The sequence below is a fragment of the Rhopalosiphum padi genome, chromosome 3 (genome assembly GCF_020882245.1).
Source record: "Rhopalosiphum padi isolate XX-2018 chromosome 3, ASM2088224v1, whole genome shotgun sequence".
In the NCBI taxonomy this organism is placed as follows: domain Eukaryota; kingdom Metazoa; phylum Arthropoda; class Insecta; order Hemiptera; family Aphididae; genus Rhopalosiphum; species Rhopalosiphum padi.
This window is the reverse complement of record NC_083599.1, coordinates 9,422,759-9,450,074: the sequence shown is the minus strand read 5'-3', so window position 1 is coordinate 9,450,074 and position 27,316 is coordinate 9,422,759. Positions and strand designations below refer to the sequence as shown.

The following is a 27,316-nucleotide window of genomic DNA, read 5'->3' as shown; positions in this document are numbered from 1 at the left end:
TTTTTACGGTGGATGGAATTTGTAGTCGCCCACTCTTTAATAGGATGTAGTTAAGTTAAGTTAGAATAGTTATATTATGATCTAATATACTAGTAGTAGCTAAATAAGTATCTTATATGCCTACTTAAATATTTAATAACTATAATTTTAAGTTAACGTATAATGTTTTTAATTAAATTAATATATGAGTATAAAATAAGAAGAAAAATATCACACTGTTCGTATAGAATTTCGGACTTTTACTAACACTGCTTGTTTGTCTTAAGATTTTCCTATCATAATTTTTAAAAGTCTGAAGTACAAAAGTCATTCTGGTTTAATCAAACTATTTTGTGTATTTTAGGTTTTACCGAAACCAATCATTATATTATATATGTGTGATGTGTATTATATTATATAAGTGTAGTATTGACTTTTATACTATTGAATATAATAAATAAAACATACAGCTGTCATTTAGCTATCATTTAGTTTTGTATTATGTGAATTAAACGATTAAAGTAATTTATTAACTACCTACTAACCGATCGTGATATTTTCAGATATAGTTATCGACTATTCCATTGTAACAAAAACTTAAATTATTATTGGACTATGAAATACAGTACCTGCACACAGTAAAAATCACAGGAATGAACTATATAACCACCTGCAGTGTTGAGACTCTATTATAACTTTTATTTTAAATGTGTAGACAAATATTTTAAATATTAAACAATGAACTTATTAGTGCGGTTAAGCGGATACCACTACTCACATGTGCTGTCTCTGTTTTAAAAACGTATAACATAGCAAATTTGAATTCAGTAGAACTGATTTTGTGTTGTTAACTTACCTAATATTAGAGTGAATTAACGTATTATTCAACTTATTTACTAACAGTAAATATATATTGTCTGTGTTCTCATCGGTGTTTTACAATATTTTAATTTTCAACTATGTTATAAGCATTTATTTTATATATATATATATATATATTAGTATTATACACATAATCATATTATTATTATAGCCCATATAATAATTTTAATAATTTAATCGTTAATGTTTCGTTACCAAATCTATAGACTCAAACGCTTGTTGGCCACCGTGGATACCAGGAAATCTCGGTAGGTCTTCTTAAAATTAAAAGACCTGGTCCTACTACCTAATAGCTACTTTTTCGGTTGAACACCCGCATGTGTTGTCTCTGTGTTTTACAAGTACGTAACATAGCAAATTTACGCCCAGCAGATCACGTTTAGCTCCGTCAGTTTATAAATTAAAGTGAATCGACCTATTATAAAACTTGATGGTAAGAAAATTATCTGTGTTCATATGTTGGTTTTTTACTATAGTTCAATTTTTTAGCAATTTATGCGTAGGTATATAACATGGCGTAAATTAAAAATGCTCATAACTCACTTAAAAACTTAATAATCGTAAAAATCTAACATACAAACACAGATAATGTTCTTACCATTAAGTTTCATATAATACGTCGATTCACTCTAATTTTTAAACTAACGGAGCTAAACGTGATCTGCTGAGCATAAATTTGCCATGTTACGTACTTGTAAGACGGAGACAACACATACGGGTGTTGCGGCCTCTTAAATTAATAACTCAGCATCTACTATAAATAATACTACTACTTATAATCAATGCTATCAGCTGTCTAATAAATGTATAGAAAATAGAAAAATAATTATTTAAAGGACAAATAACGATTTTTCTCTGTAAGATACTGATAATATACCGTTTGGCATTTTTGATTAATTCTATAATTCTATATATAGACAACAGACAATTTTTTATTAGACATTTTATGAATTATAATAATAAATAGACAAAGTAGCATGAGAATAAATAATATAATATACTGACCGTTTTTGTTTATAATAAAGTCATTTATAAATTGCTTGTATTACAAATTATCGACAATAAATAATAATATTTTTACTTATACATAATATTATATTATTTTTTATTTATTTGAATAATTTTCATTCGACAGGTAGACGGGGCTATGTTTAACAAGTAGACACCGATTTTGGCAAACTTATCTGCTGACGAAAAGATTTCAATCCTAATTGCGGCCCGAGTTTTCGTAGGTTATAAATTCGAGTTGTGGCACAATTAGATATTTAGAACTAACCATTTTAAGATGGGTCTATCATGCTTTTTGTCGGGTTACGCGAACAAACACTAAACATTCAAATGTTATTGTATTATTAAATTAATTAATTTTTTATGCAACCCATCACTATAATATTATCGTTGTTCGATTAAAAATAACAACTACCTACTCTACACTCTACAAATTACTTATATGGCTGTGACTGCTGTGAGACTGTTAATTTAAATTTCTATATTAAACAAAAAGATTTTATAAAAATTATTCTTACTTACATAACCGTAGAACAAATAAAATAAAATAAATATTCGTGATATGGATACTATTCGATAAAAACAAAATTAAAAAAGGTATATAGGCGAATAGCTACCACTTTGATTTACCTTAGTTACTGGGGTACTGGGCGGGTAGGTAACTGTAATGGGTATGTCAAAATTGAATTAAATGATATGAAAAACGATTCGGAGCGAAAACAATCCGTGAGACTAACCAAGTATTTTTCTTGATATGCTTTTTAAAACAATATAGTTAGTAAAGTCATCTGTTTTATTTTTAGTATTACGGTAGGTTGATGAACACACTCTTCTTATTCTCGTATATGGCAATGCATTAACATATTTGTGAACTGTATAGACCGCGCTGGAATGAACGCCCAGTTGGCAAGGTACGTCTTGCGGATGTGGTCCTGATACCCGATTTCGCGATTTCAGTCACCCTCTTAAACCACACCACCTATACAGGTATATATAGGTATTAGGTATAGCTGTACAGGCAGCTGCGCCATCGTCTGGTAGGCCGACCAATTCTATCCGTTCGAAAACGATATTTGGAAGGCGTACGTCTTGCGGATGTGGTCCTGGTACCAGATTTTGCGATTTCAGTCACCCTCTTAAACCACACCACCCATACAGGTATATATAGGTATAAGGCAGCTGCACCGTTGTCTGGTATAGGCTGACCGTTTCTATCCGTTCGAAAACGATATTTTGGAAGGCGCATGTGGCGTGTCATACAAACGGATGGTGATATTGAACGCAGTCTATATACGCGCTGGAATGAACGACCAGTTGGCAAGGTACGTCTTGCGGATGTGGTCCTGGTACCAGATTTTGCGATTTCAGTCACCCTCTTGAACAACACCACCTTATACAGGTATATATAGGTATAAGGCAGCTGCACCGTATAGATATAGCAGCTACAACAGAATTCTGACCACTTCTATCCATTATAGCGTTATACGCAGGATTTTAGTTCGCGGTTAAGGTTCTCACTATATGGATTGATTAGAGACCCGCGGGGGGGAGGGGGAGAAATTCACATTTATCCTATTTACTCGGGACACTGCGTTAAAGTCATTAATACACCCATATAGGTATATCCGCTGCAGCATAATCTGACAGGTGGACCCATTACAATTCATTCGAAAATAACTGATAGGTATACAAAAAAAACCTAACCAAATCTCATATCGAAAATATTACATTAATAATAATTAACCTTTGACAATAATAATTATGTTAATCATTAATCAAGTATAGATAATAAATGTAATAATAATAATATTTATAATTAACTGTTTGAGGAATATTTCTAGCAATCGTCGATTAAAATGAATGACCAATATTATAACAAAAACGATCTTCTCCAATGTTTGGGCTTTGGACATGTTTTCGACGGATATTGTTTTAATATAGTATTTAATTTAAGTATACACATTTATTTATACTTAATTATTGGAGGTAAATTCAAAATATTGTTTACACGGAGTTACTGTGCGTTACATGGTTGATAATTATCAATTATATTATTATTAGACAGTGGTTATGGAGTAATAAAATAATTACAACAGCTAATCAGAATACGATACGAAGAATACAACATGACAGACCGACGTACCTGTGAACATGGCTTTAATCTTCAAATATAATATGTATAATGATCGGTACTACAGTACGGCCCGGTATTAGTCTTGAGAATATAAAATAAATTATAATTATCATTTATCAGTTTATCACATACTTAAAACGTACGCTTAAAAATATTAAAAAATACTTGACCGTGATATAATATATTATAGGGCTGGCGGTATTTCAAATGTTGATACCGGTATCCGGTATTTGTATATACCACCGGTATCTACGGTATTACCGGTTATACGGTATTTTCGGTAATTACCGAAAAATACAAGTACATTTTTAATTTCATAATCTAATGCGGAATATTTTTCGGGGTAATTCGATACATAAAAATTCGGATAAGTAGTTTATGAGGTCTAAGTGCTTAAAGTTTAGGTAAGCGTGTAGTAGACCTATATTAATTGACACTAACATTTTACGGGTCATACTTACACTTCTTTATCCCGCCCACCAAAACTTTAAATACTTATTATTCGTAGACTACTCGTTTCAATTTCAATTTGTATGTATAAAAATACTTCGAAAAATATTCTCCTTCAAAATATGAAATTAAAAATATGTAAGTATATTGTTGATCGACCGTCTCTGCTCAGAATCGTTTTTCATCGTATTCGGTGTACAGTTTTTGAATTTAAATTTAACACACATGCATTAGGTAGAGAGATCAAAATGACGAAGTACACTTGACATTTTATTATACATAAAAATCAAGTGGTGATTTGTATTATTATCTTTATGTGATTAAAATAATATATTCTATCATCTCGCATGCTGTCATTAATAATATGGTTTAGTAATGTTTTTACCCTTCTCTTCCCACAAAATACCATGACAACTGACAAGTTTCCTCGTGTAATTTATTATAATGTTCCGTTTGGTTCAGTCAACTTGCATCGCCGCGGTGTTTATCTGTAGCCTTAAAACCGGTCGACTGTCCACACGACTGTTCTAAAGTAGGTGATATAGCAATTAGCTGCCATTGCTGCGCATACATAATATCCGAGTACATGTGTGTCTCAAGAGTAGGTTATATCTACAATCTACGTGACGTTCAAATCGTTCAATAATTTATTTTACCGTAATCTTTTCATATAAAACACACAAATAACAACGCATTATAAAAAGTATAATGGATAACATTAAGTATTATTATTATTGAGCATTGACCCTTGTCTTAAAAGTGTTTACGATTTGTTTGAGGTCACACAGTGTATATGCATACAATTTGTAATGGTCATCATACATATTGTATTGTAGTAATGCTGGGGTCCCCAAAATGTATTACTTGAAATAAAAAATGCGCAGCCTTAGACACTTAAAACCAGATTTAAAATTTAAATATAAATAGTAATTAGTATAGCCATTAATGCTAAAATAAAGTACATAAAAGTATATCTATACTTTTATGTACTTTATTTGAATGTATATGAGATACATTTGAATTAATTGTCATGTTTTTTCAGTATTTAAAAAATACATGCACAATAAGTTGTATAATCCGCCTTACAAACGAACACCATAGGTAAATTTTATGTAGTAACCTTTAATAATAAGCTTATCGACTTTTTATTAAATCTAAGTATAGCAAAAACTTTTCTGTTTTCGAACTTTTTTTTTATTAAATTTTAATTTTTAAGTGAGTTATGAGTGTTGTGACTTAATGACATTTTTTGAATCTTAACATTTTTATATCTACACTCTACACATAACTTGTTTAAAGATTAAAATTTCTTAAAAACTCATAAAAAAAATAAAGACAATATTCTTACCTTTAAATATTTTAATATTAGTAAATTCACTCTATTATTAAAAGTTACTTGGTTAGGTACTACAAAAAATAAACTGTCTAACACAAATTTACTTATAGTACGTTAATATAATACGGACATAACTCACGCTCGAATGTGGGGTTCTCTTAAGAGGACGCTATACCCGCATGTGTTGTCTCTGTCTTATACACGCGTAACATAGTTTGTAAGTTGCGGGACAACTTTACTACCTCGATATTTATATCAAAATTACCAAAATTTTAAATTGCATTGAGAAAAACTTTACCTGTGTTGTAGCGTTTTAATTTTTTTGATAGTGGTAACCAATAATTTTTAATAATTAAATGAAAAGACCTAAAGTTCTCAAACCGATAACTTTAATTGCATTTATGTTATCAAAAAAATATTCTAAAATCAATGGTATAACATAATGTATATATTATTCAACTTTTTGTTTTTGTCGAAAATGTGATTAACCTTTTTAAATTTCGTTGAAAAGTGAATCGATCGAAATGGTAAGAATACGTTTTTGGTCGAAAACAGCTCTAGGTACGGCTGGTACCGAATTGGTTCCCGAGCTCCAACCCCACATCCCGAATTGGTTCCCGTTTGAAAAAGGTATTTTATTAAGTTAAGCCGAATTGGTTCCCGTTTAATTACGCACATTTTCCTTCTCAATTTTACAAGCTTAGGACTGTCAACTTAAAAGTAGGCTTGGTTAAAAATGTGCGTTAATGTGTGTTATAAAAAAAAAGATAGAATATATACAATTTTAAATCGTTGATTTGGAAGTCAACTATAGTCTTATTAATATAATCAGTCATACAATTTTCCAAGTACTTGTTGTTTTTTTGTTGTTTGCTAGTTAGTTTTCTAGTATTATTACTTCGAAATTTTATGTAATTTATGTTTGAATGCTATTTAAAGTTTCCATAAAATAAAATATATTAGGATGGGCACTTGTAAATTCTTTATTCAGCTTTGAATGGAACGATTCGCAACAATTTGTAGTAAATTGAAAATTACCTGTACGCAAACGGGAACCAATTCGGCTCAACTTAATAAAATACCTTTTTCAAACGGGAACCAATTCGGCCAAACGGGAACCAATTTGGTTACTCCCCTAGGTACCTACCAACTAGGATACCTACTAATGATTTAATTATCCACCTTAAGCAGGTACCAAAAATACTGTTGTTACAATTATCAATGATTAAGAGGACGCCATACCCGCATTTGTTGTCTCTGTCTTACTAACGTACATCATAACAAATTTTCGTTCAGTAGAATGCATTTTGTGACGTTAGCTTTAATATTAGAGTAAATTTACCTATTATAAAATTTAAAGGTAAGAATATTATCTAGACAATGACATATGATTTTATTAATATTATTATTTTAAAGTGAGTTATGAACATTTTAAAGTTGTAATATTTTACATAGCTATAACTCACTTTAAAATTATAATATCATTAAAAGCATATGTCATTGTCTAGATAATATTCTTACCTATAAATTTTTTAATAGGTAAATTTACTCTAATATTAAAGCTAACGTCACAAAATGTATTCTACTGAACGAAAATTTGTTATGATGTACGTTAGTAAGACAGAGACAACACATGCGGGTATGGCGTCCTCTTAAATAAACAAAATTATGAAAAAGTTCTCCAGTTATTATTCACTTTGATAACGGTATTATAAAAACAACGATACACTACTTTTTATTTTACTTATTACTTATTAGACGCATATAACCCAAATTAGTTGTTGGGGCAGAAGTCCTTCCATGCTTATAATATTCCATACAAATTATACATATGACTTGAGCATTTAAATAAAACTTGACATAATAAATATGAAAAATGCACGCCCCTTATGGTGGATCTAGTCAGTTAAAAATAAAATCGTTTTTACACTCTCCGCAGTGACAAGATTGTGAGACTGGATGTTCGATTTTAATGCTATGAAAACAAAAACATTTCCTAACATTACCTCCAGAAAACCGTGAGAGAACATTTTTATGGTAAAAACTTTTGAAATTGTTATAATATTATGCAAAATTCTATTTTTACAAAATATTTGCTGAATCATATAATGTATTAAAGAAATATTAAAGATATTAGAGCTATAATTTCGGATAATTAATATTTAATATAGAAAATGATAGCCCTTTTGACTCATCGATGAAAATGTATAATAGTGTAATAATGAAATAAATAACAATATAAAAAATAGCTCGCAGCTTTATTAGTGCACTGCTGGCCTGCAGCTGCTACCTATATGAATAAACATTAAATAAAATGGACACATAAAAAATAGAATTACAACGATATAAATGAATAATAATAAGGCGACAAATAGTACCGCCGAATATATATAGAATAATATAATATGAACATAGCATAAATGACAAATAATAACAAAAATATGAACCCATGCAATAATGTAATGTATAAATAATTATAAAAAAAATAGATAAATCGAAAAAACAGCGATTCACGCAAGTGAATTATGAGTATTTTCAAATATTTGATAGTTTCATACTCATAACTCACCCAAAAATTAAAATATCGTAAAAAGCCAACGAGAGAAAACAGATAATTTACAGATAACTTCTTCCTTAGAAGTTTGATAATGGGTCAATGCACTCTAATATTAAAACTAAAAGCACACTATTGAAACTGTTGAACGAAAATTTACTATGTGGTACGTGTGTAAGACGGAGACAACACATGCGGGTGAGACGTCCTCTTAATTGTCTTAACAGCCCGTTTGGTGTTAACGCGACGACGTAGGTACGGTTACTAGTTCTAGGTCACTTTGTACGGTCGAGCATCAAAAGTGCAAAACGCGGACACTTTGTGCGGTCGGGTAAAAAGTACATTGCAGAACGCGGACACTTTATAATATTATTTACATAAGTCATAAAGTATATGTATATGTTTATATTATATACAATTTTATTAAAATTGTTATGAAGTTTAAATATTATTTGGTAAATCTAAGTATTTTATACATTCTCCGAGTTTTTGGACAGTTTATTTGCGGGTAATAAAATTGGATGAATGTGGCAATAGGCTACATAAGAAGTAAAAATCTAATTCTAGTGAAAATAATAAGCTATTAACATTATGTAACCAGCACCAAAACAAAGAAATAATTTTGAATTTTTAAATTCCATATATTATATTTTATGTCGGTTTTAACATTATTTCTTGTTTTTGACACATATTTTATATTGTACAACTTTTTAATTGATTTAAACTGATTATTTTGATTAATTGTAATATACTATATTTTATAACGATTTTAATAAATTTACTTTTTACATTTTAATAATTTACATAACACTTAGGTATATTACTACATCAATTAATATGTACTTTATGTATATAATAGTACACAGTGTCCGCGTTATACGGCTTAAACAATGGTCCATATGGAGCCGATATACGTAATTACTAATTTGCATAATCATTATATATAAATAAAATGTAAAGGTCTTTTTGATATTCCAATAGCGACGACACTAATTAACTTTTTTCCATTTTTTTTTTATAGAGATGTTCTAAATAGGTACAACTTTTCTGAGTGTTTAATTATAATAAAAAACTATATTGTATATACAAATCGATTATTTAATACACGAGCGAAGCCGAGTTATTCAGCTAGTATATTATAGTGGGTAATTCTTTGGGAGATCTTGACGTGTAACTACAAGCGCAATGTTTTTTTGTCTGTCATCACGTTTTAGAGTAGAAATAATGCTTTGATTTTTGACTTCAACCCCTCTTTGAAAATAAAAATTCAACTTTTGAAGGGGGGGAGTCAAAAGTAAAAAAAATTTAAAAGCGTCAGGAAAACCCCTAAAAAAGTAACAAAAACGGGAATTTTTATACATAACCAGTTTTTGACAAAATTGATTATTTTATTTTGCTGTAACTCAAAAACGAATCATTGTAAATACTTGAAAGGTTCACCAAATGTTAATATTAGCATTATTTATTTAGGACTACATTTCAAAATATTTTGACTTTTTAAAGCTATTTATAGACAATTGAAATTTTTGATTTTTTAAATTTTTTTTCTTGAATGTCGATAAAAAAATTTAGCTTTCCAAAAAATCTTTAAAATTTAATACAAGGTTTATTATAAATTGTACTTATCGTAGTAAAATAAATCAAAAATCATTACCCACAATTTTTGTTTAGAAGCATTTAAAGTTCAAATAATTACGAATATGTGTAAATCGTGAAAATTTATTAGGAATTTTAATGTTGAAAATTCATAAAAATTTTTTTATTTATATCTAAGGTTAAAAAACTCATTACAAGGTTCTCCATAATTTTTTCTTCAAATAATTGTAAAAAAAAATTCTAGCGTCAATATAGAAAAAATTTTATGAGCGTATGAAATTAAATTTTTTACGAAATCACGTAAAATAATGATAAATCTTGAAACGATTTAAAATATTTGTTGTTATTCAAAAAGTATTAGTTGAAGAAACTTGAAACTTTCACCAGTAATTGATAAAAATAAATTACAATTTAAATTTAGGTATGTAATAATATAAGATATCCTATAGTCTGACAAATCATCTCCGTTCAGAATCGTTTTTCGTATGTAATGATTGTCATTGCATTCAAATTTAACACATCCATTACAGTGACCTACTCTCCACCTCAACTATACAGCAGAGCGATACCCGCTTGACCACCCTTTTATTAAGATACATATACATTATCGATACCTAAGTGGATAGGTAGGACGTAGGTGGTACCCGACAAAACATATTATGATTATTATGTATACTAAATAGTAAATATTAAGTTATGAGTAATAAATTATGGTGAATAGTGATATTATTAAGACAATTCATATTAGATGTATATCATGTATTAGTTAGGTGCCTAAAATATACATATATTGATATATTATACATATTATGTATGCGCTTACATAAAGAAATAATCTATAATACTCATTTTTCTTCCATCATCCAACGAGCCTCCGTGGCGCAATGGCTAGCGCGTTCGGCTGTTAACCGAAAGGTTGGTGGTTCGAGCCCACCCGGGGGCGATAAATTTTTTTCATTTAATATTTTAATTTATAATAATATATACATTGTATTTATAAATATACATTTTTATCTTTTTTGTTAAATATACAAATAGTAGCTTCTCAGGGCCTAGAGTGTGAGCAACAGCCGTGTTGTTCAGCAAAGCATCTTTTTAATAGTCTTAGAAGAACCTCTTATAGTTTTTAATCAGTGCCTCTCAGAATATCTTATAATTATTAGTGTGCAAATATACAATTAATTAGTGTTAAATTCGATAAAACAGTAATATTATAAATCACGTAATTCTCGTGTTCTTTATTGATACCAATAACAAACGTTTGAACGTCTTACGTCGGTGTACTACACTTCAATATAGAGCTGTATTTGTAAAATACGTACAATACCTAGTGAGATACTTTTTTAATTTTGTATTTTTTACATCTATCATACTTGTTGCGATAAAATTTTGCTAAAGTACCTATATAACGTCAAAATAATAAACCAAGTAAGTACGAAATACCTATAATTTATATACATATTTTTGTTATTATATATATTTTATAATAGTATAAAAATTATTTATCATAGAATTACAACAAAAATGGATGCCTGGAATATGATTTGTCGTACCATGCTACTATTGCTGCTAACCAGCATACAATTTCCAGTGAAAATCGAAATGCTGCATTTTATAACCTCACTCTTACCACCAATAGTCCAGGATTACAGTACGAGATAATAGGAGAAGGTAAATTATGTAAAAGTAGTTGGACCATCAATACATTTATAGATTTAAAATATCTAATCAATAGCCTTATCGATGTAAATACCATGTTAAAATCAATCAACTCATTTGCAATTAATAACACATACCAAATAACTCTAAATCAGTTGGAGAAGCGTGTAAAAAAAATTAATACAGATACACAGACTATTAGACAAATGGCTAGGCATAGTAAAAAGGTTAGGCGATCATTTGAATTTGGAGGTTCGGCATTACAGTGGATGTTCGGCATTGCCGACGCTGATGATGTAAGAAGGTATGATAGTTCGATTAACAAATTAGAGAATGATCAAAAAGATATGATACACATAGTTGAAGACCAAGTTTCTATTTTAAGGAGCACAATAACAAATTTTAATGAAACCATAACAACATTTAATGACAATAAATTATTATTTGATAAAAATATGAAAAAAATTGAAAACACTATTAACACCATGAGTATTGAATTAGCAGACGAAAATAAACAAATTATTATTCTAAGATTAATATCCCTGATTGAAAATAATATTAGTGAATTAGATATATTTGTAACGAGGTTACAAAGAATAATTTCAAACGTTCAAACGAATAAATTGGATGTTTTTATAATTACACTAGATCAGTTTTTGTCGGAAATAAAACGAATGGAAAATATCCTGCCGGAAAATTTACAATTCCCTATAAAATTTAATGAAGATAATATACAAGAAATATACAAAATATTACACATAGACGTTCACCCAATGAACGATAGACTAATATTTTCAATAAAAATTCCATTATGTATCATCGACATTTTCAAATTATATTATATTCTACCGATATATATTCCAATCAATGAATTAGGACAATTTATACATATGACTGAAAATCCAATGTACTTAATAACAGACGATTTGGTGACAAATTATTTTATTTGGTCAAATATCAATAACTGTGTAAAAGTTGCTAACACTTTTGTTTGTGGTTTTAATGAAATCATACACAATAGTGTTACTGATCCCACTTGTGTAACAGAAATATTAAAAAATTCTATAGCCAAACCTACCCAATGTGATACTTATATCACTGAATTTAAAAAAGAGTTATGGTACCCATCATATTTCAAAAATAATTGGTACTTTGTTTGTGTAAAGCCTACTATAATCACGATAATTTGTAATAAACGATCTTTTATTCATAGGCTAACATTAAAAAGTTCTGGTAAATTATTCCTGAAAGCTGGTTGTCTTGCTCAAACGACTCAGGGCGTTATAATAACAGAACAAATATTAGAATCGTCATTTGTAACACAACCTTTAGAGTTAAGCCTTTTAAATGATTCGTGCTGTAATATTGCAGTTAATCGACTATATCCGAAACCCATTCATTTAGATGAAATTAAAAATTTAAAATTTGATAAAGAGTCTTTCGATAAAATAAACGCAAAATTAGATCAACAAGAAAAATTATTAAATTCACTTACATTAGAAAAAACCTATGAATTTGTATATACAAATAAATATTTGATTACGATAATAGCTGTTATATTATTATACTTAAGTATAAAATTTTGTATAAAAAAAAAAAAATCAGCTTTAGAAAATATAAATTTAGGTTATTATCCTAAGCCCATGGTTCAAACATAATAATACACTTTAATAATTTAAAATAAAATTATATTTCATGTAAATTTAAATTTATTCACACTATGTAAGCAAGTATAGTTATATATATTTTTTAAGAATACATATTATATTCTATATATATTTTATTTTTAAGTGTATATCTGTATATTTGTTAAATATAAGTTTTAGAAATTTAAATCATGATTTTTGTGAATTAATAATTAGTCAATATATTATAATTTTTTAATACGTCTGTTATTTATACGATTAATAATTATGTAATTATATACTTGTATAATAATATTCAAATGATTATAATTTAATATTTAATTTGTAATAATTATATGATTTTAGGTACCTATAGCCTATAGGTACTAATATATCATATATTTATTTATATATATATATATATTATAATGTAAAAAATAAAGTGTTAAAACATTTAAATTTTGTTTTTTTCCTTACATAATTATTTCGATATTATAAAGATTATTTTAATTATTGTTTTGTCATGTTTTTATCATTTTAAAATGATAGAAATCAAAAGTGACAATAACTATTATAATATCTATAATATATAGGTATATCTATCTATATCTATATCTACCAACTAATATTACGTTATGATTTTAAGTTTATCTGGTTCTTTTGTGTTTAATTATGTTTGCTTATTGTATATATAACAAAATATGTTTGTACATATTGTGCATGAGAGTCAAATATTTTATAATATTTCAGATTTTAATTGAATCGTATGTATTTAAATTTTTTTTTTTTTAACAAATTTACCTATATATTACCTGTACTTATACCTATTAAGACTTACGAGAACAATAATTAAATTATAGGAAAATATAAAACAATATTCATCATTGATATTCCTGTTTTTCCTTTTACATTTTTTAAATTATTAATAATAGGTGAAATTTTTACTGGTTTAATTTTTTTATTAAAAATAAAAAAAAATTTGTCAACAATAAATTATTATACAAAAAATATTCTACTTCAATTGAAAAAAAAATATTTTAATCATATGTTGAAAAACTTCAACATTACGATAAATGATTTTATACAGTAGCAGTAGCGCAAATAATATGAATAACGAATATAAATACGAACAATAATATTCATACCAATCATACATTCATACTCAGTATTATTATTTCACGTATCGATAATTATTTGAGTATTTATAAACCGTGCGCGGTCACGATAAGAAAACTCGTTTTGGTCTATGGTACGGTACTGTACGCGGGGTGGAGGAATGAAGACCGAGTATCGAAGGCTGCCGCTGACGATGAGCGCAGCACATGTCCGAGCGTAATTATACTTTTTTTTACCGTAAAACATGGTTTCGTACTTCCAATAATACGGCTTACTGAACGGTTATAAAGCAAAAACACCTATTATAAAAAATGTAGAGGAGAATTTTATCTAGAATCGTATAGAGCCCAATTTTTGATATCTTTTTTCAATCGTCCAATATTTCACAATGAATTTTATGGTTTTTTTTACTATTTATTATTTTAATTATTTCAATAATTAATAAAAATATCGAAAATCAGGCTCTATACAATTCTAGATAAAATTCTCCTCTACAAATTTCATAATAGGTGTTTTTCACGTAAAACCCTTCAGTAAGCCGTATTATTGGAAGTACGAAAACATGTTTTTACGGCATATTTTTCTGGGGTGACACGTCCTCTTAAGACGGCATTATGCAGGACCATAGATGGCGTTATAATATCCTGTTCGTGAACTACCTAGTAGAACTCGGTCACAACTACCACCGAATCGTGATTTGAGTAACTACTTGTTTGACGAATTTCATGTGCCCTTGTCTCTTGAACATGTCCGTCAGACGTAGCCCATTCGGCTTCCGTTTTACAAAAAAAGTAAATTCCCAAACGGCTCCGGTATTTTATAACACAAATTCCTCCTCACTTCATACAGACTGTCTCAAAAGCGGTATGGTTAAAAATGTGTTGGTGAACACAAGTAAATTATAAAAATAATATAAAAAAGCATATACTATCGTATTATTGTGAATTAAATTATAGATAAATATTTTTGGCACAATTTTTTTTATATACTCCATGCGAATATTTTTGCCGAGTACGTATAATATATAATTTCGGTATAGAAATTATGTTCAATGTTTCGGTATTTTAAATATTATAAATATATCTTATATTTTCGGTATTCAGTTTTATACATTTTAAATTTAAAAATACGATATATACCGGCCAGTATACAGTATACGGTGTTCAATGGTAATATCATTGATTATAAATACTAGTATATTCTAGTATACTAGTATAGTATTTATAATCAATGGTAATATCTACGTCCTACATGTTACGCTAAAAAATGAAAAAAATAATAACAATCAACATGCATAATTTATTTAATATACTAAATAAATAACAAAATTAATAATTATTGTATTTGAAATAAAAAAAAACGTAAAATTCGTTTACTTATACTAGAGACTTAGAGGAGCTCAAACAAAAGTAGCAAATAGCAATAAAAGTATAAAAATAATAATTAAAAAAAGAATCTAACTCTTTATCAACTATAAATACAACAGTGTTAATAAATTACTTTTGTTAAATCAGTTATTCCAGCAGTTGCAAATATTTTTTTGGCCAAACTAAATAAACTTCAGCCACTTCAACAGTCATAATTTTTTAAGAATGAATCTTAAAAGTTCATCTTGAGACATTTTACCAAGTGACAATATTTTCTGCACTTGAAGAACATCATAATATATCATATAACACACTGGTTTATTATTTTTTAAAACATTTAACATTCAAACATTTGCCTGAATTGTAATTTTGTATAGGCACACAGTGGAATTTTATATTCTTCTTTAATTAGGTATATGTAACATTTATAATTTAAAATGTATTAAATTACTATAATTTTGGTCAACAAGTATGTAAATATAATACTAGATTTCTTGCAAATTGTCCTTAGTTATAGCAACTGACAATTGTCAAAATAAGTAATGATCTAAAAAAACTAAATGAAACCAAGTAGTAACTAGTATTAGGTATATTTATTAGTGTATAATCGGTCAAAAATTTCATGAAAAAAAAGTCCGTTTTAAAAAAAGCTAGACAAAATGTCCTGATTCAGTTTTTATAGTCGGACAAAAAGTCCGAAAATACAAAATACTCTGTTTTATATAATTAATATTTATTTTAAAAATGTAAAAATGTTTGTAGACATTATATATTATACACATTATATTATTATATTTTTTTTTCTATTTTCTTATTTTCATTTATATAATTATATAATTTATTATTTATTTTAATATTTTAAAAGGTACGTAGATAAACATATTTAAAATTTTAAAAATATTATCATACAAGATAGAATCACACGATATTAGGAACAACAATATCAAAATTTATTTGTAACTAAATACATTTCAAAAAACAATAAATTTTATTTTATTAATTATAAGCACGTCAACTAAACTAAAACTATTTAGTACCTACTTTTATTATATAGTAGGTAAAAAATAAAATAATAAAAAAAACCTAACCAGTCGGGGGACTGCCGGTAGAAGTGAAAACTTCTTTAGGCACCCCGTAAGAAAGCATTTGCGGGTGAGGAAAAAAGTATGAAATCGCTACACCGCCACCGCCACCGAGAGTACATGTATATATATACTGTGGTATATACTGTTATACTTAAGTGTGAGCGTGTATGTGTATATATACTAGAACAATTTCATTTCGTTTTTAAAAATTTTGTAATGCTTAGGAAATAATGTACCACGAATTGTTTTATTTATCAATATAAAATACTATACATAATTATTTCCGTTATTTTACATAAAAGGGAAAAAAATTACATGTCAAAATTATTACAAATGCTTTACAAAAATGAATTAAAGTACACTCAGAAAAATCAATTTCCATCCATCATTTCACCAACTCTTGCACCATCATCACTGCCAGCATCATCGCCAATTTCTAAAACTGATACAATCGGTTTATGGTAGCTTAAGTATGATACAAACAATTTTGATTCGAATTTATTCAAATATCTTGTAAAGACCGCATCAATAGTAGTTTTGCATCTTGTTGTGCTAAGATTGCGATCATTTGACATGTTCATATTAATGTACTTAGCTTAGCTGTATAAAAGCAGGCAGGCGTTGTTGTTTTCCCGTAACTGCCGTCTGCTGCGCGCGCAGCTTTAATACACTAATGTATATACCACAGTACATATGTATACTCGCGGTGGCGGTGGCGGTATCGCGAGATCATACTTTTTTCCTCACTCGCAAATGCTTTCTTATACGGGGTGCCCAACGTGCCTAAAGAAGTTTTCACTTCAAAAAAAAAAATAATAAAAATTTATAAATTTGTCATTACTGTAGGCAGTGGCGGATTACGCATTTTTTCACCAAAGGGCAGTTTTTTGGCGCCCGGGGGGGGGCACTTCTTAACTAGTCTGTATAAAATATTTCAACTTTAACTGGACAGATCGCCAAACTTTTGACTGCAGTAGCAGTTGTGACCTATATGAATACTTTTTCTAAAACATTTTTTTTAAAAATGACTATCGGTAACTTATTATCAACGATAGAAATATTATATACATATATAAATTTATATATACACAAATATTTTATTATAAGTTATAACCTTATACTGGATGCATATTTTTCTGACTTTTGTTGAAGCAAACTTGTCAATCACTTCATCAATCTCGATGGTTTTAACAAGCTCTGCTTCAATATGTTTTTCTTTTTGATAATCAATTAGTACAATACGAGTATATGTATAATTGGATAAGTTTGTTACTTGTTCTGTATTACTAGTATTAGTAGTATTACGCTTTACAAATTCGTACACACATAAGTATGTATATCCAATGCTGTATGTGATTCATGCTATCTACACAGTACACATGTACACATATTATATTTTGATTATTTTATCAATTATTTTGCTACCACAGCCAACGTTTAACTTTACACTTTTTTTACATCAGCCACAGACTAGTCTACATTTAAATTTTGTTTGAAATTAGTCATCTCATTGGTTCATTGGGCGTCCTGGGGCAGCTGCCCTAGGTTGCCCCGTGTGTAGATCCGTCACTGACTATAGGTACCTACTATCTAACTATATAGTGGATTTCTGTTATATTTTTGTTAGTTATACGAAAATATAATTTTATAATATGTGTACAAAGATTTTTAAATTTTTGAATTTTTAAAATAAATATTAATATATATATGTATATTATATATATGTTACGGTAAATGATGTTACATCGGAAATTAACGTTATTCGCCGGTTATTTACGTTATTTACCTACGAATGTGGGAATTATCGTTATTTTCTAGTGAATAACGTTAATAACCGTATGATTTGGGAAATGTTAATTTTATTTTAAAATAATGTCCAACGAGCAATGATAAAGTGATCGCTAAACTAATTGTGGTACTAATTGGGTAAATCAATAACTCTTTATCGGCCACAGATAAGGTGGACACTGGGCCTATACAGTATACAATTACTATACATATTATAACATCGGTATAGCCGTGGAGATTACATTTGAAAATATCATACGTAACGAAAATTTATATAGATTATTACTTTAGTATGTGTACAACTGTCGTCGTATTTACCACTTATTTAAAATGGCTATCGATATTCAAACTGTTCGCACAACTTTCAACGAAAAACTGAAAAATATTCTCACGAGCAAACGAGATGATAATAACTCATTTTTGTCTACTAAAGACTACAATGATGTTATTGAACAAGTTAAAAAATCAAAAATGTGTTTAAAAACTGTCGCTGAAGCTAAAACAATGAAGGACTATCGTGTAGTACGTAAGTACGATATTTTAAAAATAAATGGAAAAGAACGTCTTATTAGACCAGTAGACGAAAAAAATGTTGTATTGTATTACGTTAAAATTGACGAACTGTTTGATATTCTTCACGAAACACGTTCTGCCATCGGCCACGGAGGACGAAATCGTATGATGGCAGAACTGAAAAATAAATATTGCAATATAACAAACGAAACAGTTATGGTTTATTTAAAATTATGTGTTCAATGTCAGAAAAAAGCAGTGCACCCAAGAAGAGGATTAGTATCTAAACCAATTTTAGAGTCAACTTTCAACTCACGGGCACAAGTTGACCTTATAGACATGCAATCTCAACATTATAATGACTATCGTTTCATAATGAATTACCAGGATCATTTGACTAAGTACGTAATATTGAAACCCTTAAAATCAAAACGCGCTGAAGAAATCGCTTATAATCTTATCGATATTTATACGTTATTTGGGGCACCTGCAATATTGCAATCCGATAACGGGAGAGAATTCGTTAATTCGGTGATTAATGAACTTCATATAATGTGGAATGAAGTCAAAATCGTTCACGGAAAGCCAAGACATAGTCAAAGTCAGGGGTCAGTTGAACGAGCCAATAGAGACGTCCAAGAAATGCTAGCTGCTTGGATGAATAAAGCATTTTTTCTATTTTTAAAAATACCTATTTTGTAGTAGGTATTTGAGATTCACGTGCATATCTGGTCTATAACAACAATTACCTGTGTATTTGGTCATTAATGTGATTATCCGGTTTATAACGATAATTACCTGTGTATTTGGTAAATAACGTTAATAACCGGTGAATTACGTTAATTTCCATTTAACATCATTTACCGTAACATATATATATTTATTTATTTTATTTTATATAAAATATTTTTTATTTTCGGACTTTTTGTCTAACTTTTTTTAAAACGGACTTTTCGTCCGCGATTCATTTGTTAGGTAGGTATATTATAATAGTTAATTGTCAGTTTCACTGACAAGTACAATTTAATTTTTATGGCTTAAACCCGTAACTATAATAAACTGCTTGAATAACTAAATAATAAAAATTGTTTTGACGAGAAAAGTATAATTAATAACTTAGTATTGATAACAAATTAATTAGGATAAACGGAATATAACAGATAATACAACATTTAATTAATATTTAATTTGATGGTTTTTTGTCGTTTTAAATAATTGTGATGAAATATTGTGCAATATTGGCTAGACTGGTTGGTGGTTTTATGTTTGGTGGCTTTTTTTGTCAAATGGCTTTGTTAGGTCGTGTAATCGAGGGAAATTATATTATCAGACTATCTGCAGTGATAGCGTTTGATCTCGTATAAAATGACGATACGGTGATTGCTATGCTAACCTAGAGGACGACGTGCTTACTCGTGATTAAATAGACTATTATTTTAGTCATGTGCTAACCATCATCTGAAGTTTAAACATACATACCGTATGGTCGGGTGCTAATTGAAACATTCAGTTTTCAGTCATCAACTAGCAAGTATTTGTGAAATACATACTTTTTGTATTAATTGTCACAATATTTCGGTTTTTATTATTTAAATATCATCTGTCAATATGGAAAATTTTGAACCCAGTAAAAAAAAACTAAGAACTGTTTATTCGAACTTTTCTAAACGGGTGAGTTAAAATAGGATTGGATACTGGTGTGATAAATGTTGCAATTTAATTAAATATTATATTATATTGACAGAATAATGCTGTGTGTACAAAACAGAAATACTTGGATGACCCATGTATTGAAAGTGGTGACTACATACATATTAAGAAAACTAATCAGGTAGGTATTTTATATTTTATGTTGATAAATATTGTTTAATCTAATCATATAATGAAACATTTTTTCAATTTTTACATTAATTGCTTGTAATTTATTGCATTTAAATATATGTTCCTTTATTTGTTATCAGAGTCAGATTATCGGCAAAATAGTAAAGTGTTCCCTAAACCAAATGAGGTAAATTCATAAGTACTGAAAATAAATGTTTTATAATATGTTATATTAATTTAATTATTATATGTTGAAAGCAGTCGGTGTGTACGACTCCCTGGTTCTTAACTAGTGGTTAATTACCTCATGGCAAGTGGGTGTCGATCGGTGGCAGCGCAAACAACATTTATAATTAAGTCTTAATCAGTAAGTTTTAGTTAGTAAGTTTAGAAAACTAGGTTAAGCTATTGTATTCTACTATATAAGAGATAAGATTAATGTTAATTTTCATGTAATACCTATATATATTTTATGTATATATACAGTTTACTCCCGATTATCCGTGGAATAGGGTGGCAGGACATCCATGGATAAACGAATTCCGCTGATAATCCGCAAAATTAAATTTTATAATAAAAACTAAATTGGAAATTGAAATTGACAATTATTATTACATATGTATTATTAAAAAAGATACATATGTATGTACAATGAATGTGTATGTACATGTTTAATGAAAAATTAATAAAAATTATAAATTATTTATGTGCAAAAAAATCAGTCACAAGTTGTTGTTTCTTTGTTTGAAAACTCTTTGTTTTAACTTGTGATTGAAGTTTTTTTAATAACATTTTGTCACACAGAGTTTTATTGTTTTGTTCTTCTAGATATTTAATGATCCCGTCTATATGTTTTAGAGCTGCTTTACTTGCTTTACTTCATTTACTTCATCGTTTTCTTCTTCTTCACCTTTACTTTCCAAAACTGTACCTAATGCTCTACTTACTATTTGTTCATCACTAAGACGCTCAAATCCTGGATCATTGGCATCATAATGTATCCACTCATTAATGTTTTCTTCGTTAACATTCTCTCCTCCAGTAAGAGATTTAGAAAAATTAGCCAAATCAAAAGCAAACGTTATCGCATAATCGACTATCGCAGCCCAATTTAACCGATAATGATGTACAATGTATATTTGAGGGTCTAGTATTAAAGTAACATAACATAATGTGTATTAATAAAAGTACATACACGTGTATTAATATTAAATAAGCGTATATTATGTTGTTATCGAGTTATCGGCTATGACAAATTTACAACCCAATTAAACCTATAATGATTTATAATGGAAAGATACAATACGTATATAATTTTTTGTATACATATAGGTATGTAGACGATTCCGTGGAAGACAGCGGATAATCGAGAGTAAACTGTATATTACATAATGTAATTTAAAACTAGTATTTTTGAAACTATGACAATTGTATAAGTATAAAAGTTAAAATTTAAGTTAAATATACAATCGGAGATGCCCACACAGGAATAAATTTATAATCACCACAATATTATGAAAATGTCATTTGTGAATGTATACTCGTGTATATGCATTTTGTATTGGGATTGATAATATAAGGATTGACATTGGTCAAGATGAAAAATCGAATATTATTTAATTGTTAACACATTTAATGCAACGTTAACTAGAATACGTAGTTCACAATAATAAATGTAAAAACTTACGTACTTACCTAATTTGTTTACTTGCCAAACTGTGTTAGACTGTAGAAAGATATCATATCCAATAATACTATCATCTGTAATAGTTATTTTTTAAATTATAAATACACATTATTTCATTATATTCATCCATACACACGGAGCATCACATAATTCATGAATAAGGAATATTTTTTGTAACGTATAAATTAGTATTGATGTTGATACAGTGGTTATATCAGGTGCCACATTTTGCACATTAATAATTTAATGGGCCCTACACTTTACTTGTTTAAACAGTATAATTTTTATAAATATTTTCTTATGCATATAATATTGTATGAACTGTGATAGGTATAACATTAACATAAAATGATAAAATTGCTTTTTTCTTTAATTCAATTAAAATATTTACTCATAAAGTCATAAAAGATATGATAAAAATTAATAAAAAGTTAAATATAAAGTTCATTATGACTGTAAATTATTAATAATAGACAAAAAAAAAACTGATACCAAACGCAAACATTTATTGAATTACAAAACTCTCATCATAATTTTAATGTATAGATTATTTTCATTAAAAACTCACTAAATTTTGTAACATAACAGTAGTTTAAAAATCCAATTTTATCCATAAAAATTATAATACATTACATGTCAATTTATTTTTAAGTAAATCATTGATTTGTCTAAAGCGTAAATTTAATACTAATTTATGAATTTGATTTAACCATTATAAAATTGTTTATCTATATTAGTACACAATTTGAACTGATAACTCATAATTTTAACAAACAGGTCTATAAAAATTGTTGATATTATAAACTTATAACTACTCACCTGAAAACAATATCAATGCCTTATAAATGCAGTCTGAAAAAAAATAATTGGAAAGAAATTAAAGTCATTATAAATAAAAATTGTTCATATGTTTTTGTAATTTTTTTTATATTATCAAGGCTGGGCATTAATTAATTAAAAGTTAAAATTAAGTTAAAACGTTAAGCTATTTAAATCATTACTTTTTTTCAAATTAACTTTTAACTTAATAAATTACTTTTTTTTACATCAATGTGTTAACTTCAACTTTCAAGATAATTTTATTCAAAAGTACCTATCTTAATTAAGTTAATTTTTGTACGAGGCAAAATGCAAGAACAATTCAAAATTTTAGGATTTATTTTAGAAAAGTTGGTTTTTTGATAGCTTGCTGGTACTTTAATGTAGATTTCATTTTAAATTTCGGCAATAATTTTCTTGAGTACAAAGAAAAACTAGCTAATAAATAATATTATGCCTCTGGAATTTTTTATAATTGCAAATTAGAAAATTTTAACTCTAAACTAAGTTGTTACTTTTTTTCCACAAAATTAATTTTTAACTTAACGATATAACGAAAAAAATATGAATAACTTTTACCTTAACTTAATTTTGTTATGTTAAAATAACTGAACTTAACGAGTTTAAAAAAAATAATTAACTTGCCCAGTCTTGTATATTATTACAGGTAGTAACAACTTATAAGAAAACATACACATTTGGGTCATAAACAAATTAATTTTGTACATCTACTAATTTTCTTAATTAACAAAAATTATATATCTTCTTATCACATTCACATAGGAAAATATGCTAAGTGTTAAAATTGAAGAAGTGGAGACTAAATGTTGTAACTACTTGCATAGTTGCATAAACCATAGTAGGTACATGGTTGTGTGTTGTGTATATTAAATATAGACTGCAATATAGTATGAGTAGGTACCCGGTGGGCTGAAAATATAATGTGAATGTTGTATGAAAATATTGTAGATCATATTGTTTACTAATGTATGGCTTACCAATGTTGTCCTCTAAAAAAAATGTAAAAATACTTATAAATAAAAATTGTTAATTTGTATTTGCAATACTTTTGTATTATTGAACATAGGAAAAAAAAACGACATTTTATAAATAAAAATATACATTTGAATAAATAAATAATAATAAAAATAAATTATATAGATATCATATCGAACAGTATACGATACGACAAAAAATGTTAAATGCAGTTAACTTTTAAATTTCAAATAGGTATTAATTAAGTATAAATATATTATAAAAAGGTCAATTATTTTTAGTTAATTATTAAATTGTAAAGTATCACATATTCACGTCGAACGATCAAGACGTAACTGACGCCTAATGTTTTACAAAATATAGTAGAACCTATAGTTTATATCCATAATCTTATCATAACATCCAACAAAGTCATAATTTAAACTTTTATTATACTCAATAAGTAATAGGTGTCTGTTCTCTATATTATTATTATTATCGTTGCGACTTCACTCATGAAAACTACGTAGGTACCTAAGTATAAAATACAATTACATTTTTAACGATAAATTTGGTTTATCGCAACCGACGCAACCCATGCATATCATTTTATAGGTATACAAATATAACTTTTGGCTAATGACCTGTGATGTTGAAGCCTTACTTCTAATAAAATATATATATATAACTTAAATATTAAAAAAATTAGTATAAATATTTATTTCAACAAGTGTGCTTTCGAATTTATATGTAATTTAAAAATAATTTTATTTATGACGACAATTATTTTAATAACTTTTTACCAAAATTAACGTTTTTCACTTAATCTTTTTTTCCTTGTTTTTTTACCGATTACAGTATTATTATAGTGATAACTTATAAGAAAACTTATATTCGGGTCATAATCAAATTAATTTTGTATATCAACTAATTTTCTTAACTAGCAAAAATTGTATCTTCTTTTAAGTAGCATATACAAATAAAACAGAAGTACTAAACTTTAAAGTTTTTATAGAATTAAATGTATTTTTGATCGGTTTATTATATTATAATGGGTAGGTATAAAATGTGTTCATTGAATAGACATATACATAGAGAACCAAATGTATTGGACAATATCGACTACTTATTACTTTTATTTCTATAAATTGTGTTTTCTGCAAGATTTGTTTTTAGTTTTTCATAAAAATAGTAAATCATTATCAATAATATAAATTCAAAATAGAGATTTACACTTTTCTAAAAGCAATATAAATATTAGTATGTTACATAGTACCAGTGGTGTTCCCATGAATTTTTTTGAGAGTATACTATATCATCAAATACGCATGTATTATGGATTTATGGGTATACGCAGTTACCCATAATATTGAAAAAAAATCTTGAGAGTATACGGCGTATATGTAGTATACCCTATGGGAACACCCCTGCATAGTACATGTTGTAGAATAATTAATAACATTATACATCATGTTGCTTATTTGGAATCTTAAACTTAAAACATGTTTAACCACCCATCAATTATGATTTTGTACCAACCTATTGTTATGGGTACACAAAATTGTTGTTTGGTATTATAGATATAATGGTAAATGAAGTTTCAATTGATTCTATAAAAAGATTAATTAGAGCAATATTACAGTACCTTTAAGTACCTATCACATTTTGGAACAGATGAACAGTCAATAAATAAGATATTAGAAGTACCATAACTAAAAATACCAAAGTATAAAATATTATTTTGTTATAATTTCACTATGGTTATTTAAATCTTACTATACATTTAATATATTTTTTTTTTAATAGTAATAATCCTTATCAGAAACTCTAAATGTTCTAAAAAATTTAAATTGACATCTTAAATAAAACAACCTATTAGTTACAATACATTTTTTTTTATGAAAACTAAAACATTTGAGACATTTTTATTTTATTTTTAAAATCCATTTAAATTATAATTTAAACTAATAATTATCAGTAGGTATATTGTGCTAAATTTAATTGGTATCTATACCTAAAATATATTTTGTTAAGAAGACGTGACTTGAAGTAATACGGTTTATTGAAAGGGTTTATAGTACCCATTAGTTAGTTAAATAATTAAACAATAAAAAAGTAAAAAAAAAAATTGTTAATTTGCCATGAAATATTGGACAGTTGAAATACAATATCAAAAATCGAAGTCTTAACTTTAATAAACTGTATTACTTAAAGTATGAAACCATGTTTTTTTTGTAAAAATATGGTTAACTAGTAGTTACATCTGACAAGTGCTACACTCATAAAATATAGAAGTATCTAACTCGATATTTGGTGTCCATCCTATTTACCCGACGTACAACGACAGTAGGTATACTTCACCATCTGCTAACTCAGCTATGCATAATAGTTCATAATCATAAATAACCCGATATGGAAATAATTATATTGACAATAAATATTTTTTAATTTTATTCGATTTTATATTCGTTTTTGTGATATCGTTTACACAGAAATAAAAACTATGTATCGTTAAGTTCTCATGTATATGCTGGAAAACGTATGATTTAAATATATTAATTAATATAATAATAATAATATATATTAATTATAATAATTTACTATATTTTAACTAATATTAAAAGTATTATTGTTTATTTTTTGAAAAATATAAGGGCCTCGTTGAACAGTTTCATGCGTAAACCCATAAGTTCACAATTTACAAAAATAAAGTTAATAAAAACATTCTTACAGTATGAGATTCGTATTTAATTTATTTTCTTAAATCTAAATGTAAAACTATAGAACTCTTTTAAAGAACCATATTGAATTTTAATATTCACAATACTATTATAACAGCATTTTACACATTTAAAAAATGGCAACCACCAGTCTGCTGTTGGAAAACTTCGATGGTATCCCCTTCTTCAAGATTTAAAGAAA

General features: G+C 27.5%; 2 protein-coding genes and 1 non-coding gene across 3 annotated transcripts; all 3 read left to right on the top strand.

Moving 5' to 3' along the window:
• The first annotated feature begins 10,809 nt into the window (after positions 1 to 10,809).
• Positions 10,810 to 10,882, top strand: Trnan-guu (transfer RNA asparagine (anticodon GUU)). Its single transcript has one exon. It is a non-coding gene; the product is annotated as a tRNA-Asn (tRNA).
• Positions 10,883 to 11,564: 682 nt separating this feature from the next.
• On the top strand, positions 11,565 to 13,256 carry LOC132924785 (uncharacterized). The gene has a single exon (XM_060989229.1). The coding sequence runs from the start codon at positions 11,694 to 11,696 to the stop codon at positions 13,254 to 13,256; it is 1,563 nt and encodes a 520-aa protein (XP_060845212.1). The 5' UTR covers positions 11,565 to 11,693.
• Positions 13,257 to 18,909: 5,653 nt separating this feature from the next.
• On the top strand, positions 18,910 to 19,794 carry LOC132924784 (KRAB-A domain-containing protein 2-like). Its single transcript, XM_060989228.1, has one exon. It carries the CDS (start codon positions 18,910 to 18,912, stop codon positions 19,792 to 19,794), a length of 885 nt encoding a protein of 294 aa, XP_060845211.1.
• The last annotated feature ends 7,522 nt before the right edge of the window (positions 19,795 to 27,316 follow it).

Excerpts from the sequence above, each read along its gene's own strand:
- LOC132924785 (XM_060989229.1), top strand. The coding sequence starts at position 11,694 with ATGTTAAAATCAATCAACTCATTTGCAATTAATAACACATACCAAATA.
- LOC132924784 (XM_060989228.1), top strand. The coding sequence starts at position 18,910 with ATGGCTATCGATATTCAAACTGTTCGCACAACTTTCAACGAAAAACTG.